Here is a 15,221-nt window from a genome sequence, read left to right as displayed (position 1 = left end):
TACAGAAAGTCTAATAATAATAATTTTGAAAGGTGCAAAATGAAGTATTCATTTTAATTATCACTTGATTGTTTTTATATATTTATACTAATATGAATTAATATTTATTGTTATTAACTGTTAAAATATTATAGAGTTATTGAACTCAATAATTGACACAAACTTACAATAAGTAGTCTTCATACCTTAATCTCCCTCTTGTTAGGAGTATAATTATTAATTATTATATTTCTACAAATAATTTATTTTTTATTTAAAATTTTATATTTTTTTATACTTTCTTGCCAGTATTTGTATTGAGTTGAATTATATACATAACAATCGAAATTGCTAATAATATCGCATAAATAAGCTTAACCCTAAGGTGACCCCACTTACACTCAAATTTTTCCAATTATCAATAACGAACTCAAATTTTGTCAATTTTATTTTTATTATATATACAAAGAACACATTTGGTCATATATATACACAATAAAAATAAAATATTAGATTAAATTTTTAATAACAATAATTTTTTTTTTGTTTTGGTAATAAAAAATTAATTATTTTTACTATAAGCAATTTTTATTTACGTCAATTATCTGCATTGGTTTGTTTACTAAATTTGACTATTTGTTTAGAAAAAATGTTGAACTGTCTTAAATTTAACACAAAATAATAAATTTATTAAATTATTTTTCCTAAAAGACTTATTTACATTTCTAAGTAGTTCGCCGGTTAACAGAATCAAACAGAATCAAAATCAATTAACAATAAATTTTTTTAATGAAAAATAAAAATGTACTGAAATTAATATAAGCATTGAATACACTAAAAAAAATTCAAAATTTTTATTTAGTTTAAAAATGCTCTGGTTCATATAAAGTTTTAAAGACTTAAAACCACAGTTTAACCAGTACTAAATAACTTCAGAAAGGATTGAACATCAACTGATGTAGTGTGAAGTGATTATTACGTACATAAGTGACATACATACAAGCGAAAATAGAAGAAGATATTTTCAAAATAACAGTCTGTGATATTTTTCAATTCAGCAGTTAAAAATATCATGGGATTAATTTTTTTGTTGACCAGTGTAACTAATTTCGAATAAAAATACAGGTATATGTGTAAAAGGTGTTCATAATTCGGAAAAACCGGTGTTAATTCTTCTCAGCTTTTAAATTTATTTATAAAAATTCACTAATAACAAACGAAAGCACCTAGACTTTGTAAGGTAATTGAGCTTTCATAAAAATCAGTAGTTGCACAAATGTCTTTGAGTTTACTTCTCTCGGTTTTTTTTATAGAAAGTTTATGTAATTCTAATAATAATAGTGCATATATTAATATATTTGCACACTTACAGTATATATAATATATTTTATATATATTTTATATATTATATATGATAACAAATCAGATTATTTAAAAAAACATAATTCGACACATTGTAGAATATTAATCAAAAATTAATTTCGAATATATTAAATATTTTTATAAGATAAAATTAAGAAATTTTCGAAGAATTGATTTTGCTCAGTGTAAAGTTCGAAAATCTAATTGTGTTCGAATATTTTTCGGAAATGTCAAGTGTGCATTATTTACTGTTAATAACGAGTGTTGTGTGCGTGCTAAAGCAAACGCGGACGTTCACTGGTGAGTGCTGTTGCGTACAGTATTTAACAATAATCCATACTCGTATAGACACGAGTTGGTTTTAGTTTTAAAATAGTTAAAGAAGATTTGCATTAAGAAATCGGTGCATATTACATGATCCAAAAAGGCTGCTTTTGGATATTATATTGTTGTTAATAATATGTGGTGCATATATGTATATGTGGTGCACTCATGATATTTTCAATTTTCTTTCTTGCATCCACATATCGAAGCTGTGTTTACGTCCAGAACTAAGCTCTGTTTAAGATAACTGATCAAATGTAACATATTCCCAAACGTAATCATATAATATGTTCCCATTGCCGTCGTTAAAGCATTTTCTTTGCTTAAGGTCGCCAATGAAATTTTATTAACCATACATATAAAGAGTTTTCGTGCTTTTTAATTTTCTTAAGAATAAATTTAGGGAAATTATAGCAAAAATGTTAAATGCAACATTGCAAAACATACTTCCCAAAAGGGAAATGATCGAAATTTAACATATTTGATATATGAAACGAAATTTAAATAAACAAAAAACAAAGAAGTTAAATAATCAATAGATAAGAATTTTTTAAAATATTTGTTTTCAATAAATAAAATATACATTTTCTTATATAAAAATATATAATGAGTTTATATATCAAATATATGTTTGGTATCATTATACAATATCATATATTATTTAAGAAGGAATATTCATTTCAGTAGTTGGATATCAATTTAAATGTAAGCAAGCAAAAGCTCCCGTAGAACTCTCTAATACATAAAAGCTCTTTCATATGCATAAATTACTTAACTTGACTACATTGGAAGCGCGATCTTAGTTCTAAATTAAATAGGTAAAATTAAGCCCACAGCAATTACGAGATTTATAAATAGTCTAAAATTATTTTAATCAGCCTTTAGGCGCACAATAGATCTTTTAGGTTGGCGTGCACTTATAGACTATTATTTAATAATAATATATAAATTAACTCATACCAATGAAAACGACCAAATCTTAATTTGATTAACATAAGTACTTTTAGCTGCATAGGAAACAAGATGTTATTTGCTAACAATTGAAATGTACATAAACAAAAGCTCTCCCAGCATTTTCACACAACTTACTGACCTATAAAAGCTCTTTCACGTGTATAAATCAACTTATGCCAATGGAAACGGTCAAATCTTAATTTGATTAACATAAATTGATATAGTTACAGTGTGAACATGGTGTTAGTTTTATTTTAATTTAATTGTCACTGAGCTAGAGATTAAATCTGTTAAAGTAATTTCTAGAAATTTTGTGACTGAATTAAATTTCTTTGTCGGTATTTCGCGTTTTTTGTAAAATTGTGTCTTTAAACTCACCAAAGAAAAATTACACAGGAATTAATATGAATATATGTTGATATAGTAATTTTATTTATTTTTATAAAAATAAAGGACAATTTTCTGCTATTAAAAAAAATATATATATTTTCCATTCTACTCCAACACTTTTTGCATTTTTTCTGGCAGTAACATGATTCTAAGCATAAGTATTGCCATCAAAAATATTGTATAGACATTAATAAAAAATAATTGAAAGCTGACAGAAAGCTGATGTACAACTAGACGCACCCATATTCTCCTGATCTGGTAATATTTTAGATGAGACTAACAACTTTTTAAATTTTCTCTTTTGTTTATTTTAATATTAATTTTTGTCATTAATTTTAGACGGAGACACTTGCACAATAGAGTCTATACCCGGTATTTGTAAGAGATCATCTGAATGCTCTCAGCTTAGCGAATATATCAAACGTGGAGATTTAGAATTAGAAGACATTGAGTGCGACATTGCGACAGCTGAAAATCTTATCTGCTGCCCAACTACATCATATTCGAAAGTATTGCTTTTAAAAAGGTTATAATAAATAATTTTTAATTTTTATAAAGTTCAGATAAATAATAATTAATAGATTATTATAAAAGTTCTTTAGTTCTGATACTTAAAATTTTTAATTAAAAAATACATTTAATTTTGTTCTTTCAGACTTCAACCTGGCCTAATCTGGTCAGTAACAAAAAAACCAATCAAAGAACGACCTGCTGAGAAAGGTATTCGCAAATATTTTAATTTCTAGTTGTGAGACTAGAACATTTTGATATTATGTATATGTGTATACTATACATATGTAGATTAAATAATATACATACACGTATGATATATGAATATAATATATATAATTTAAAAACCGACATTTCTGCCCCAATTAATGACAATTTAATTTATTTAATTTTATTTATTTATTTCCTGTGAAGCTTGTCACTTACTGGAGGAAAAGATAATCGTAAATTCAAATTTAAGGGTACTGAGTAGTGCATCTGTGGCACTTGGTGAGTTCCCACATATGGTAGGAATTGGCTATAAATCCAATGATGAACATAAAACCTATGATATCCGCTGCGGTGGTACTTTAATAGATGCTAAGTTTGTTTTAACTGCCGCACATTGTATAACAGTATCTGGAAAGCCACCTCTAATAGTTCGCTTGGGTGTTATCAATAATACCGATGTTGACGAAATTAAAAATGGTTTAGAAATTCCAATAAAAGTAAGTGTTTTAATTAAAAAATTTTATTCTCCGAATAAGTTTTTATTTAAATATTTATTTTTTATATACATTTAGAAAATACACGTACATCCGGAATATGTATCGACTGCTGCTTATAACGACATTGGATTATTAGAATTGGAAAGTAGTGTGAAATTTAAATCTAATATTTTCCCTACATGTTTATACACCAGTATTGATGATCCACCTACAGATTCTGTACTATATGCCACTGTTTGGGGAATCGCCAGTACAACAAGTAAGTAAACAAATTGGTAATAGAAACATTTCTAAAAATACACCATTTTTTTTACAGCTCGTAGACCTTTAGACGTTTTACTAAAAGGTGTACAGGAACTTGTGCCGTTGGACGTTTGTAACAGTTTATATAAAGAAGCAGGCTTAACAAAACGTAAACCAAAGGGTATAATACAAACTCAAATATGTTCGGAAGCTAAGAAATCAGAAAAAAGTCCTTGTCTGGGCGATTCAGGCGGACCTATAAGTTTAGTTGTGGACCCTACTTGGAGAATATATCGTTTAATTGGTGTAATCTCAGCCGATTTCAGTTGCGGTTTTCCAATACCAGACATAAATACTCGTGTTGCGGCGTATTTAGATTTTATTGAGAATATAGTTTGGCCGCATTTAAAATAGATTTAATTTTAATTATTTAATTTGTATTATATTTTAATTTTTGTATTATATTTTATATTATTAATTTTTATACATTTATTTTATGTTATTTTTATATTAAATGTATATACAATATTTATATATTTTATAATATTATATTTATTTATATTTTATATAATATTTACAATTTTTGATTGAAATATTTTTATAATCTTAATCAACATGTTAAATTTTTGTTGAAGGTGTTATTTAATTTCTCCTTTAAATTGAATGATAATCATTAAATTATTAATACAAACTAGAATAGAAAAGAACACAATGTAGTAGAATAGAAATGATCAAAGTACTAGCTCTTCAACTAATCGGAACACTGCCACGATAGTAGATCTTTTTGTTTGCAATCGACCCTAATGGAACAAAAAAACACTCATTCCTATACGATTTCGTTATAACAGATGGTGACAGACACCTCAAGCCTAGCATTCTTCTCCTAGTCTTTTTTGCAATCCAAACAGTCACAAAAGAATTACTATATAACTTATCTGCTACCAAACAGAACTATTATGCTTTCCTTTCTGAGAAAATCATCTGCCTGATATACGCTCTACAGCCATTTGCCGAGTTCGACAAAGATGCACCGTTGGCCACACTCAAAAACGGACTACACAAGCAGATCCCTGCATGCTGCAACATCAACCACAGATAGTAATGCAGGCTATGGTAACCCACAGTCTTAACTCTGCTTTACTGAGAAGACAATAATTAATAATTACAGAGCTATAAAAATTAGCTCTTAAGCTTAGCAGTTTCTCAGAGTGTTGCGCCAATAGTAAGAAAAAATTAAATAAATTACTTGAGTAGTGCGTTTTTCTCAATTTAGGGAAATAATAACAATTAATGAAAGTGGGTCATAATATTTAGCTATCATATTAAAATATTTTATCAACAGATACTGCATTATTAAGTCAATTTTCATATATTGAAATACAGTGGTTTTAAAGTCAACAGTTCAATAATTTTTAGTTATCAGAATTTAATTTAAAAATTAATCATTTTATTTCTGAGCGATCCTTTATATTTTTTTTATATATTTATGTACATACACACCATCAAATACAAGTTCAAAATGTTATCTTAATAATTGAACATGTAAAAAAATTCGAGTATCTGACTATATTATTTCCCAAACGAGTAGCCAAAAAAATTTAAGAAATGAAATGAAATCTTATTTTAAGATTAAATTTTTTGTATACTAGTGTAATTAGTTCTTAACACAAATGCACGTATGTGTGTGAAAGGTGCTGAAGATTCGGAAAAACCGGTGCTAATTTTTTCCTGATTTGACTTTTTTTTTTTATTTCGCTGATAAACAACAGCATCTAGGCTTCGTATCTGAGACGTCTTCTCACAAAAATCAGTTGTTGAGCAGACGCTTTTGAGTTTACATCGTTCGGTTCTTAAGTGCAGTTCTATACAAAGTATTAAAAGCATATTTAACACAAACAAGTACCAATATACATATATACATATATTATTTTACTCATCAATTAAACTGAAAATATTGACAAAATATATTTTTTGGCATATTGTTAGTTAATTTTTTGAAAATATATTTCGATTATTAATAATTATAATTTTATAATTTATAATTATATTAATTTTCGTTTGAAAAATTTAAAAAATGAATTTATAAAAAATTATTTAATTTTTTATTTATATGTGTGAGATCTAACAACTCAGAAGAGAACTTGAAAAACTGTGCGTCTCACACACATAAAATTAAAATAAATTAAGTAAAGAAGTGTATCATAATTAACTAACAAGGACTATCATTAACAAAGAGATACGATATTACGATATTATAAATACGATGTTGTTTACTTTATTTTCGTTATAAAGTACGAAAACTTAATTATCTTCGAATATTTTTCAGAAATGACAAGATCGCAAAATTTACTATTAATATTGAGCGCCGTATGTCTACTGAAGCATGCTTGGACGGCCAGTGGTAAGTCCATTGTTAAAAGAGTTTGACTTTATTTAAAAGATCGACTAAATTCATAGCGAATTTAATACTTTAACAAACGTTTCGAGTTAAGTAAAGATCATATAAAATAGATGCTTACTTACAAAACTCTCTATGGATTATAAAGCGAAACATTATACCTATTTGTAACGACAAATTTATTATTTTCGAAAGCTCATTCTTTCTGGAAATGTCTACAATTTTGATACATACTACATAATAATACATATAATAAATATTTTTGGAATATTTACAATACTGTCTTAAATGTATGAAAATAAATAAATAAGTATGCTTAATTAATGAGGTATATATAAAAGTAAATATGTATTCAATGAAACAGGGCTTTAACAGTTATAATTCTACAGTAACCGTATAAACTCATTTAAATATTTTATTTTATTTTAAGGGAACTATATTTTTGTTTCATTTATTTTAGTCGGAGACACTTGCAAAATAGAGTCTACACCCGGTATTTGTAAAAGAGCATCTGACTGTCTTCAGTTGAACGAGTACATTAAACGTGGAAATATAGAACTAGAAGGTATTCAGTGCGACATTGCGACATCTGAAAATCTTATCTGCTGCCCAACTACATCATTTTCGAAAACATGGATTTTAAAACGGTAATAATATTTTAATTTATATTCTCATATACTTTCGATAATTAATAAATTAAAGAAATAAAATAATTAATTAAGTGAAGACTAAAATTCCATTAAATTTTCTTATTTTAGACTTCAGCCTGGTCTGGTCTGGTCAGTAACAGAAAAATCAGTTAAGGAACGCCCTGCTGAAAAAGGTATTTATTCTTAAACATTTTAATGTTGCAAGACTACAATATTTTGTTATATGAGTATATTATAAACATGTATTTTATATACATGATATATGAATATGATATATGAGTTATATATGTTATTTAAAAAAGGATTAATTAATGACATATTATTTATTTAATTTTACTTATTACTTTGCATTTACTTTCTGTGAAGCTTGTCATTTACTGGAGGATAAGATAATTGCCAATCCAAATATAAGGGTACTCGGTGGTACATCTGTGGAACTTGGTGAGTTCCCATATATGGTAGGAATTGGCTATGAGTCCAATGATGAACACAAAACCTATGATATTCGTTGCGGTGGTTCTTTAATTGATGCAAAGTTTGTTTTAACTGCCGCACATTGTATAACAGCAGCTGGAATGCCACCTCTAATAGTTCGCTTGGGTGTTATCAATAATACCGATGTTGACGAAATTAAAAATGGTTTAGAAATTCCAATAAAAGTAAGTGTTTTAATTAAAACATTTTATTCTCCGAATAAGTTTTTATTTAAATATTTATTTTTTATAAACATTTAGAAAATACACGTACATCCGGAATATGTATCAACTGCTGTTTATAATGACATTGGATTATTAGAATTGGAAAATAGTGTAAAATTCACATCTGACATTTACCCTACATGCTTATACACCAATGTTGAAAATCCACCTGCAGATTCCCTATTATATGCCACTGGTTGGGGAATCGTCAGTACAACCAGTAAGTTAAAAAATTTATCATAAAAACACCACTAAATATATATAAATTTTTGAACAGCTCATAAGCCTTCAGACGTTTTACTAAAAGGTGTACAGGAACTTGTACCGTTAGACGTTTGTCATAATTCATATCAAGAAGCAGGCTTAACAAGACGAAATAGAAATGGTGTAATACAAACTCAAATGTGTACGAAAGCAAAAGAATCAGAAAAAAGCCCCTGTCAGGGCGATGCCGGTGGACCTATAAGTTTAGTTGTGGACCCTACTTGGAGAATATATCGTCAAATTGGTGTAATCTCAGTCGGTTATGGTTGCGGTTCTGCAATACCCGACATAAGTACTCGTATTGCTTCACATTTAGATTTTATTGAGAATATTGTTTGGCCGCATTTGAAATAAATTGAAATTTAATTATTTAATCTGTCTAATAAATTCGAATATTATATATAATGTATTGACTATGTACAATATTTAAATATAATATATAATTTTGTATTAATTAATTACTAATATCTTAATCAACATGGTGAGTTTTCGTTAAAGGTTTTGATTCATTTCTTTTTTAAATTTAACGTTAATTAATAAATTAATAATACAAACTAGAACAGAATAGAACACAATGTTATAGAATAAAAATTATCAGGTTACAAGCTCTTCAACGAATTATAACACTGAGGCCATGACCATGATTAATTTTTTTTACTTGCAACAGATCCAGAAAACAGGAAGAGAAACCCATCTGTAAAATTGGATTTCCTAACATCAGACCGTAACAGACATTTCAGTTCAAGAATTGCTCTACTAGCATATTGCAAATCCGTACAGTCACAGAAAAGTTTTCATAGGTCTTATCTGCTACCAAGCAGAACTATTATACTATTCTTTCAGACAAAATTATTTGTCTTAGACAAATCTATCGGCCGTATCTATGCCTCGAAGCCAGTTGTCGAATTCGACAAACAAATATCGTTCACCACACGCGAAAGGAACTACAAAAGCAACAACAGCGGGCTACAACAGCTACCATAGATGGTAACGTAGGCTATGGTGATCCCTCTAACAGCCTACAGTCAACTTTTTTTTTCGGAGAATGGTCCATTATCGTAGCACTAAAAACTAGCTTAGCGGTTTCTTGGAGTCTCGCGCCAATAGAGAGAAAGAAATTAAATATTTTCAATTTAGGGAAATAATAATAACTAATGCAAATGGCTCATAAGATTTGGTTCTCATATTAAAATATTCAACTATCACATAGTTATATATGTTATATATACAATTTAGCAAATAAAGTTGAAATACAGTGGTCCAATATTTTTGAATCATCAAAATTTAATTTAAAAATTAATAATTTAATTAATTTCTCAAATGAGTAGTCAAAAAAATTTAAGAAATGAAATGAAATCTTATTTCAAGATTAAGTTTTTTGTAGACTAGTGTAATTAGTTCTTAACACAAATACACGTATGTGTGTGAAAGGTACTAAAGATTCGGAAAAACCGGTGCTAATTTTTTTCCTGATCTAACATTTTTTTTTAATTCGCTGATAAACAAATGCATCTAGGATTAGTATCTAAGACGTCTTCTCACAAAAATCAGTAGTTGAACAGACGCCTTTTAGTTTACTTCTCTCGGTTCGTAGAATAGTTGTGCAGTTCTATATATAGTATAAAGTGCATATTTAATACATCAAGCATCTATATACATATATTATATTACTTATCAATTAAACTGAAAATATTGATAAGGTTCTTGTTAAAATATATTTTTTGCATATTGTTAGAATAATTTGTGAAAATGTATTTCAATTATAATTAAATGTTTTCATTTAAATAATTTAGAAAATCAATTAGTAAAAAATTATTTAATTTTTTATTTATATGTGTGAGATCCAACAACTCGGAAGAGAACTTGAAAAACTGTGCGTCTCACACACATAAAATTAAAATAAATTAAGTAAAGAAGTGTATCATAATTAACTAACAAGGACTATCATTAACAAAGAGATACGATATTACGATATTATAAATACGATGTTGTTTACTTTATTTTCGTAATAAAGTACGAAAACTAAATTATCTTCGAATATTTTTCAGAAATGACAAGACCGCAAAATTTACTATTAATATTGAGCGCCGTATGTCTACTGAAGCATGCTTGGACAGCCAGTGGTAAGTCTATTGTTAAAAGAGTTTGTTTTTATTTAAAAGATCGACTAAATTCATAGCGAATTTAATACTATAACAAACGTTTCGAATTAAGTAAAGATCATATAAAATATATGCTTACTTAATATAAAATTTAAGCCAAGAAATCATCTTCCAATGTTAAAGCCTGTTAGTGAAAAACACTCTATGGATTATAAAGCGAAACATTATACCTATTTATAATGAAAAATTTATTATTTTCGAAAGCTCATTCTTTCTGGAAATGTCTACAATTTTGATATATACTACATAATAATATGTTACATATAATAAATATTTTCGGAATATTTACAATACTGTTTTAAATGTATGAAAATAATTAAATAAGTATGCTTAATTTATTAGGTATATATAAAAATAAATATGTATTCAATGAAACAGGGCTTTAACAGTTATAATTCTACAATAACCGTAAACTCATTTAAATATTTTATTTTATTTTAAGGGAAGGGAAGTATATTTTTATTTCATTTATTTTAGTCGGAGACACTTGCAAAATAGAGTCTACACCCGGTATTTGTAAAAGAGCATCTGACTGTCTTCAGTTAAACGAGTACATTAAACGTGGCGATATAGAACTAGAAGGCATTCAGTGCGGCATTGCGACATTTGAAAATCTGATCTGCTGCCCAACTACATCATTTTCGAAAGCATGGATTTTAAAGAGGTAATAATATTTTAATTTATATTTTCATATACTTTCGATAATTAATAAACTATAGAAATAAAATAATTAATTAAGTGAAAACTAAAATTCCATTAAATTTTCTTATATTAGACTTCAGCCTGGTCTGGTCTGGTCAGTAACAGAAAAATCAATTAAGGAACGACCTGCTGAGAAAGGTATTTATTCTTAAATATTTCAATGCACACAACTACAATATTTTGTTATAATGGATATGAGTAAATTATATATATTTATATTATATAATATACATGCACGTATGATATATAAATATAATATATGAGTTACATATGTTATGCTATTTAGAAAACGATTTTTCTGACCCAATAATTGACATATTATCTATTTATTTTTACTTATTAATTTGCATTTACTTTCGGTGAAGCTTGTCATTTACTGGAGGAAAAGATAATCGCAAATCCAAATATAAGGGTACTCGGTGGTGCATCTGTGGAACTTGGTGAGTTCCCATATATGGTAGGAATTGGCTATAAAGCAAATGATGAACAAAATACCTATGATATCCGTTGCGGTGGTACTTTAATAGATGCTAAGTTTGTTTTAACTACCGCATATTGTATAACAGTATCTGGAAAGCCACCTCTAATAGTTCGCTTGGGTGTTATCAATAATACCGATGTTGAAGAAATTAAAAATGGCTTAGAAATTCCAATAAAAGTAAATGTTTTAATTAGAACATTTTAAATTTTCAAATGTTTTTATTAAATATTTCTTTTTTGTGTACATTTAGAAAATACACGTTCATCCAGAATATGTATCGACTGCTGTTTATAATGACATTGGATTATTAGAATTGGAAAATAGTGTGGAATTCACATCTAACATTTTTCCCACGTGTTTATACACCAATGTTCAAGGTCCACCTGCAGATGCCGTATTATATGCCACTGGTTGGGGAATTACCAGTACAACAAGTAAGTAAACAAATTGATAATAGAAACACTATTAAAAATATATCATTTTGTAAGCAGCACGTACGCCTTCAGACGTTCTTCTAAAAGGTGTACAGGAACTTGTGCCGTTGGACGTTTGCAATAGTATCATATCAAATTTAAAGAGAGTAAAACAAACTCAAATATGTACGAGAGCTAAGAAATCAGAAAAAAGCCCCTGTCGGGGCGATGCAGGTGGACCTATAAGTTTAGTTGTGGACCCCACTTGGAGAATATATCGTCTAGTTGGTGTAATCTCAGTTGGTTATATTTGCGGCTTACCAATACCAGACGTAAATACTCGTGTTGCTTCATATTTAGATTTCATTGAGAATATTGTTTGGCCGTATTTGAAATAAATTTAATTTAAGTTATAAAAATTTTAATAAAATTAAATTTATCTAAGAAATTTTTATACAATGCATTACGATTTTTATATAATGCTTGAAAACATGTTTTAAACTACATTAAATTAAATTTGATTAAAATATTAAATTAATTAAATTAAATTAAATTTAAAACATTGCAAATTTTTATTAAGAGTTGTGTTGGATTTCTCTTTTAAAATGAATGATAACTAATAATTTATTATTATAAATCGCAAGAGAAAAATATTAAATAAATTAATCGTATTTTTCGGTTATATCTAAAATATTTGGCACACGTTTTCTTTATAGGGAAATGACGAGAATTAATTTGTGTGGTTCGTACTATCATATTGTCTATATCTTATCGGCAGATAATGCTTCACTAAATCCAGATATTTGTGCTTATTAATGCCTATCATAAATCTTACTGTTTTTAACGCTACATTTGGGAAATTTTAAGAATTTAATCACTGAGATAAAGGGCTTAACAGAAATTAATACTTAAAGTATAAAAACAAAATTTATTATTTATTTTGAATAGATTTTTTTAATGATATGTGTATTAAAATAATTTAGAAAAATATACAAATTTAATAATATATTTTCAATCAAATTAAATCTCTGCATAACAAAAAAAAAATAACTTGTCAAGTAAGACCTTTGCTATTTAAAAAGAATTCAAGTTGATTTCATTCCCCTACCTACTCAACTGAATACTTGTTTTGGTTAAAATGGATTATAACCGTAGTAATAAATCAGGATTTAGTGATAGGAAAATTATCCTGCGACTGATTAGCAATGTTTGCTAAAAACATCCTGAGGTTAAAAAAATTAAATCCTGAAAGAATGTATTACACTAAGACGAAGTGCAAACCTAGTCGCCTAAACTAGCATCGAGCTGGTTGTAGTAATGTAGTTCCGATAGGACAAGGTCTCTGCAATGAGAGAGTGGGGTTTAGTCCTTGCGAGTTGGGCATTTACTTTCCGGAGTGCTGGATCGTGGACGGTGCATAGGCATTCCCTTCTGCTAGCCACACAAAAAAAAAAAGACTAGTTATTATTAAGTGGGGAATACTATACACTGCGACTCAAGAGAACTTTGTACCTACTGAGAGTAGCAGGTGATTAAATCTTTAATGAGCATAAGCACTTTAAACGATTTTGTTTTATATTTTAATGGGTAAGTATACCCATTAAAATGGGTAAGTCTAATTCTGCTCAGTTTTAAGCATTCACAGATGATGTGTTCAGACATTTGAACAATCTGTTTGAACAAAAGATACAAATAATGGTCCCTCAAACAAAAATTTTGTTGAAAATCTTGGTCTGTACGGTCAGAAACTCGTTAAGAATTTAAATATCGTCTCTAACCTGTGCAAGAAGGCATTTTAAGACTAGCTTAGGTGGATTCATGTATCTATCAAACTACCTTTGGTTTCTCAGGCTTTACTATTTAGTCCAGTTTTTTTTAAATTACGACTGACGGGCAAAGTCATATCATTGATTATTTTTCAATTATATTATTTAACATCGTAGACCATCTGCAGTGAATGTTCTTTATAAATATATATTACTTAACTTTATATAAGTGTAACATGTATTTTAATTATTAAAAATAACTAACTTTGTAATTAAATGAAAAGTACTCTTATTTTTCTAATATGTGTCCTCTCTCCAGAGTATAGAACAGCTCAGGTTTAGTTGATTGGTATACTCCTCGTTCGATAAAGCTGTCCGCGGTTTCGTTTACTTAATACTTCGGCTATGAAATAATGTAAAGTCGTAGTCAATGATCCTAGATTGATCTGTAAAGTACGTGACAATATCATATTTATTTAAAGCCCCATAGATGTTAAAATGCACTTTACTTGCCTCACACTTGTGACAAAAATTATGCAAAAGAGTATTTAACTTGTTATAGTTATAAAACAATATGTTTTAAAAAACTTTATTTTATTTCTATAAAATAAAAGAAAATCACTATATTTTATTCTAAACTTTATTTATTCTAGCTAACATAAAGCTCTTCAAATATTTGTATGAAGGAAGTACCGGTAAGTACTGAAGTGTTATATGGAAAAAGATGTCATAAAAGTGTGCCAACCGAGATACTTCGCTTAGCATATGTAATTTTCTAAATAATAATGCTTATAACTAAATTACATTTAATTACAAGTTTGGAAATCTTAAAATTACAAATATTTTCTACGAACAGATATTTGATTTAATTTCCTAACATAAACAAGTCAAGTTAAAACTTAATCAAGCAATTATCTCATGACTAATATTGACTATAGAATGGATATAAACTGCAAAAAAGTGAAACAATATTATTAACAATACTATTGTTGAGTAAACTCAACAGCCCATTTGCGAAAAAAACAGATCTAAGGTTCAATGAATGAGAGGGGGAAAATCCATAAAAAACAATTGTGGATTTAACGAAACCGGCATGCGCGATTGCTGCCACTGGCACAAGACAGAATGTATCTTATCTTACGCTCTTGCGACTATCTTGCACTGACTTGTCAAAAAATAAAATACAAAAATACCTGCGTATTATTAAGATTTTGTAGC

The 15,221-nt window shown here is 27.9% G+C and overlaps 4 protein-coding genes across 6 annotated transcripts in view; 3 read left to right on the top strand and 1 right to left on the bottom strand.

Moving 5' to 3' along the window:
- Window positions 1-15,221, bottom strand: part of LOC119670783 (pancreatic lipase-related protein 2) — a 38,608-nt gene that overhangs the window by 6,363 nt on the left and 17,024 nt on the right. The window lies entirely within an intron of this gene.
- On the top strand, window positions 1,493-4,900 carry LOC119670788 (serine protease persephone-like). The gene is made up of 6 exons (XM_038081192.1): window positions 1,493-1,641; window positions 3,349-3,535; window positions 3,665-3,729; window positions 3,934-4,226; window positions 4,302-4,485; window positions 4,543-4,900. The coding sequence occupies exons 1-6, from the start codon at window positions 1,569-1,571 to the stop codon at window positions 4,881-4,883; spliced, it is 1,143 nt and encodes a 380-aa protein (XP_037937120.1). The 5' UTR covers window positions 1,493-1,568; the 3' UTR covers window positions 4,884-4,900.
- On the top strand, window positions 6,119-8,853 carry LOC119670787 (serine protease persephone-like). Of its 2 annotated transcripts, none has more exons than XM_038081190.1 (7): window positions 6,119-6,340; window positions 6,796-6,870; window positions 7,328-7,514; window positions 7,626-7,690; window positions 7,884-8,176; window positions 8,252-8,435; window positions 8,493-8,853. In XM_038081190.1, exons 2-7 carry the CDS (start codon window positions 6,798-6,800, stop codon window positions 8,831-8,833), a joined length of 1,143 nt encoding a protein of 380 aa, XP_037937118.1. In that variant the 5' UTR covers window positions 6,119-6,340; window positions 6,796-6,797; the 3' UTR covers window positions 8,834-8,853. The 2 variants fall into 2 exon arrangements, with proteins under 2 accessions (XP_037937118.1, XP_037937117.1); XM_038081189.1 differs by having other exon boundaries at window positions 6,119-6,368.
- Window positions 9,937-12,681, top strand: LOC119670791 (serine protease persephone-like). 2 transcript variants are annotated; one of them, XM_038081196.1, is made up of 7 exons: window positions 9,937-10,065; window positions 10,528-10,602; window positions 11,119-11,305; window positions 11,417-11,481; window positions 11,709-12,001; window positions 12,075-12,258; window positions 12,316-12,681. In XM_038081196.1, exons 2-7 carry the CDS (start codon window positions 10,530-10,532, stop codon window positions 12,633-12,635), a joined length of 1,122 nt encoding a protein of 373 aa, XP_037937124.1. In that variant the 5' UTR covers window positions 9,937-10,065; window positions 10,528-10,529; the 3' UTR covers window positions 12,636-12,681. The 2 variants fall into 2 exon arrangements, with proteins under 2 accessions (XP_037937124.1, XP_037937125.1); XM_038081197.1 differs by lacking the exon at window positions 9,937-10,065 and having other exon boundaries at window positions 10,320-10,602.

Source organism: Teleopsis dalmanni, chromosome 1, assembly GCF_002237135.1.
Source record: "Teleopsis dalmanni isolate 2A chromosome 1, ASM223713v2, whole genome shotgun sequence".
Lineage (NCBI taxonomy): Eukaryota > Metazoa > Arthropoda > Insecta > Diptera > Diopsidae > Teleopsis > Teleopsis dalmanni.
This window is presented reverse-complemented; position numbering and strand designations above follow the sequence as displayed.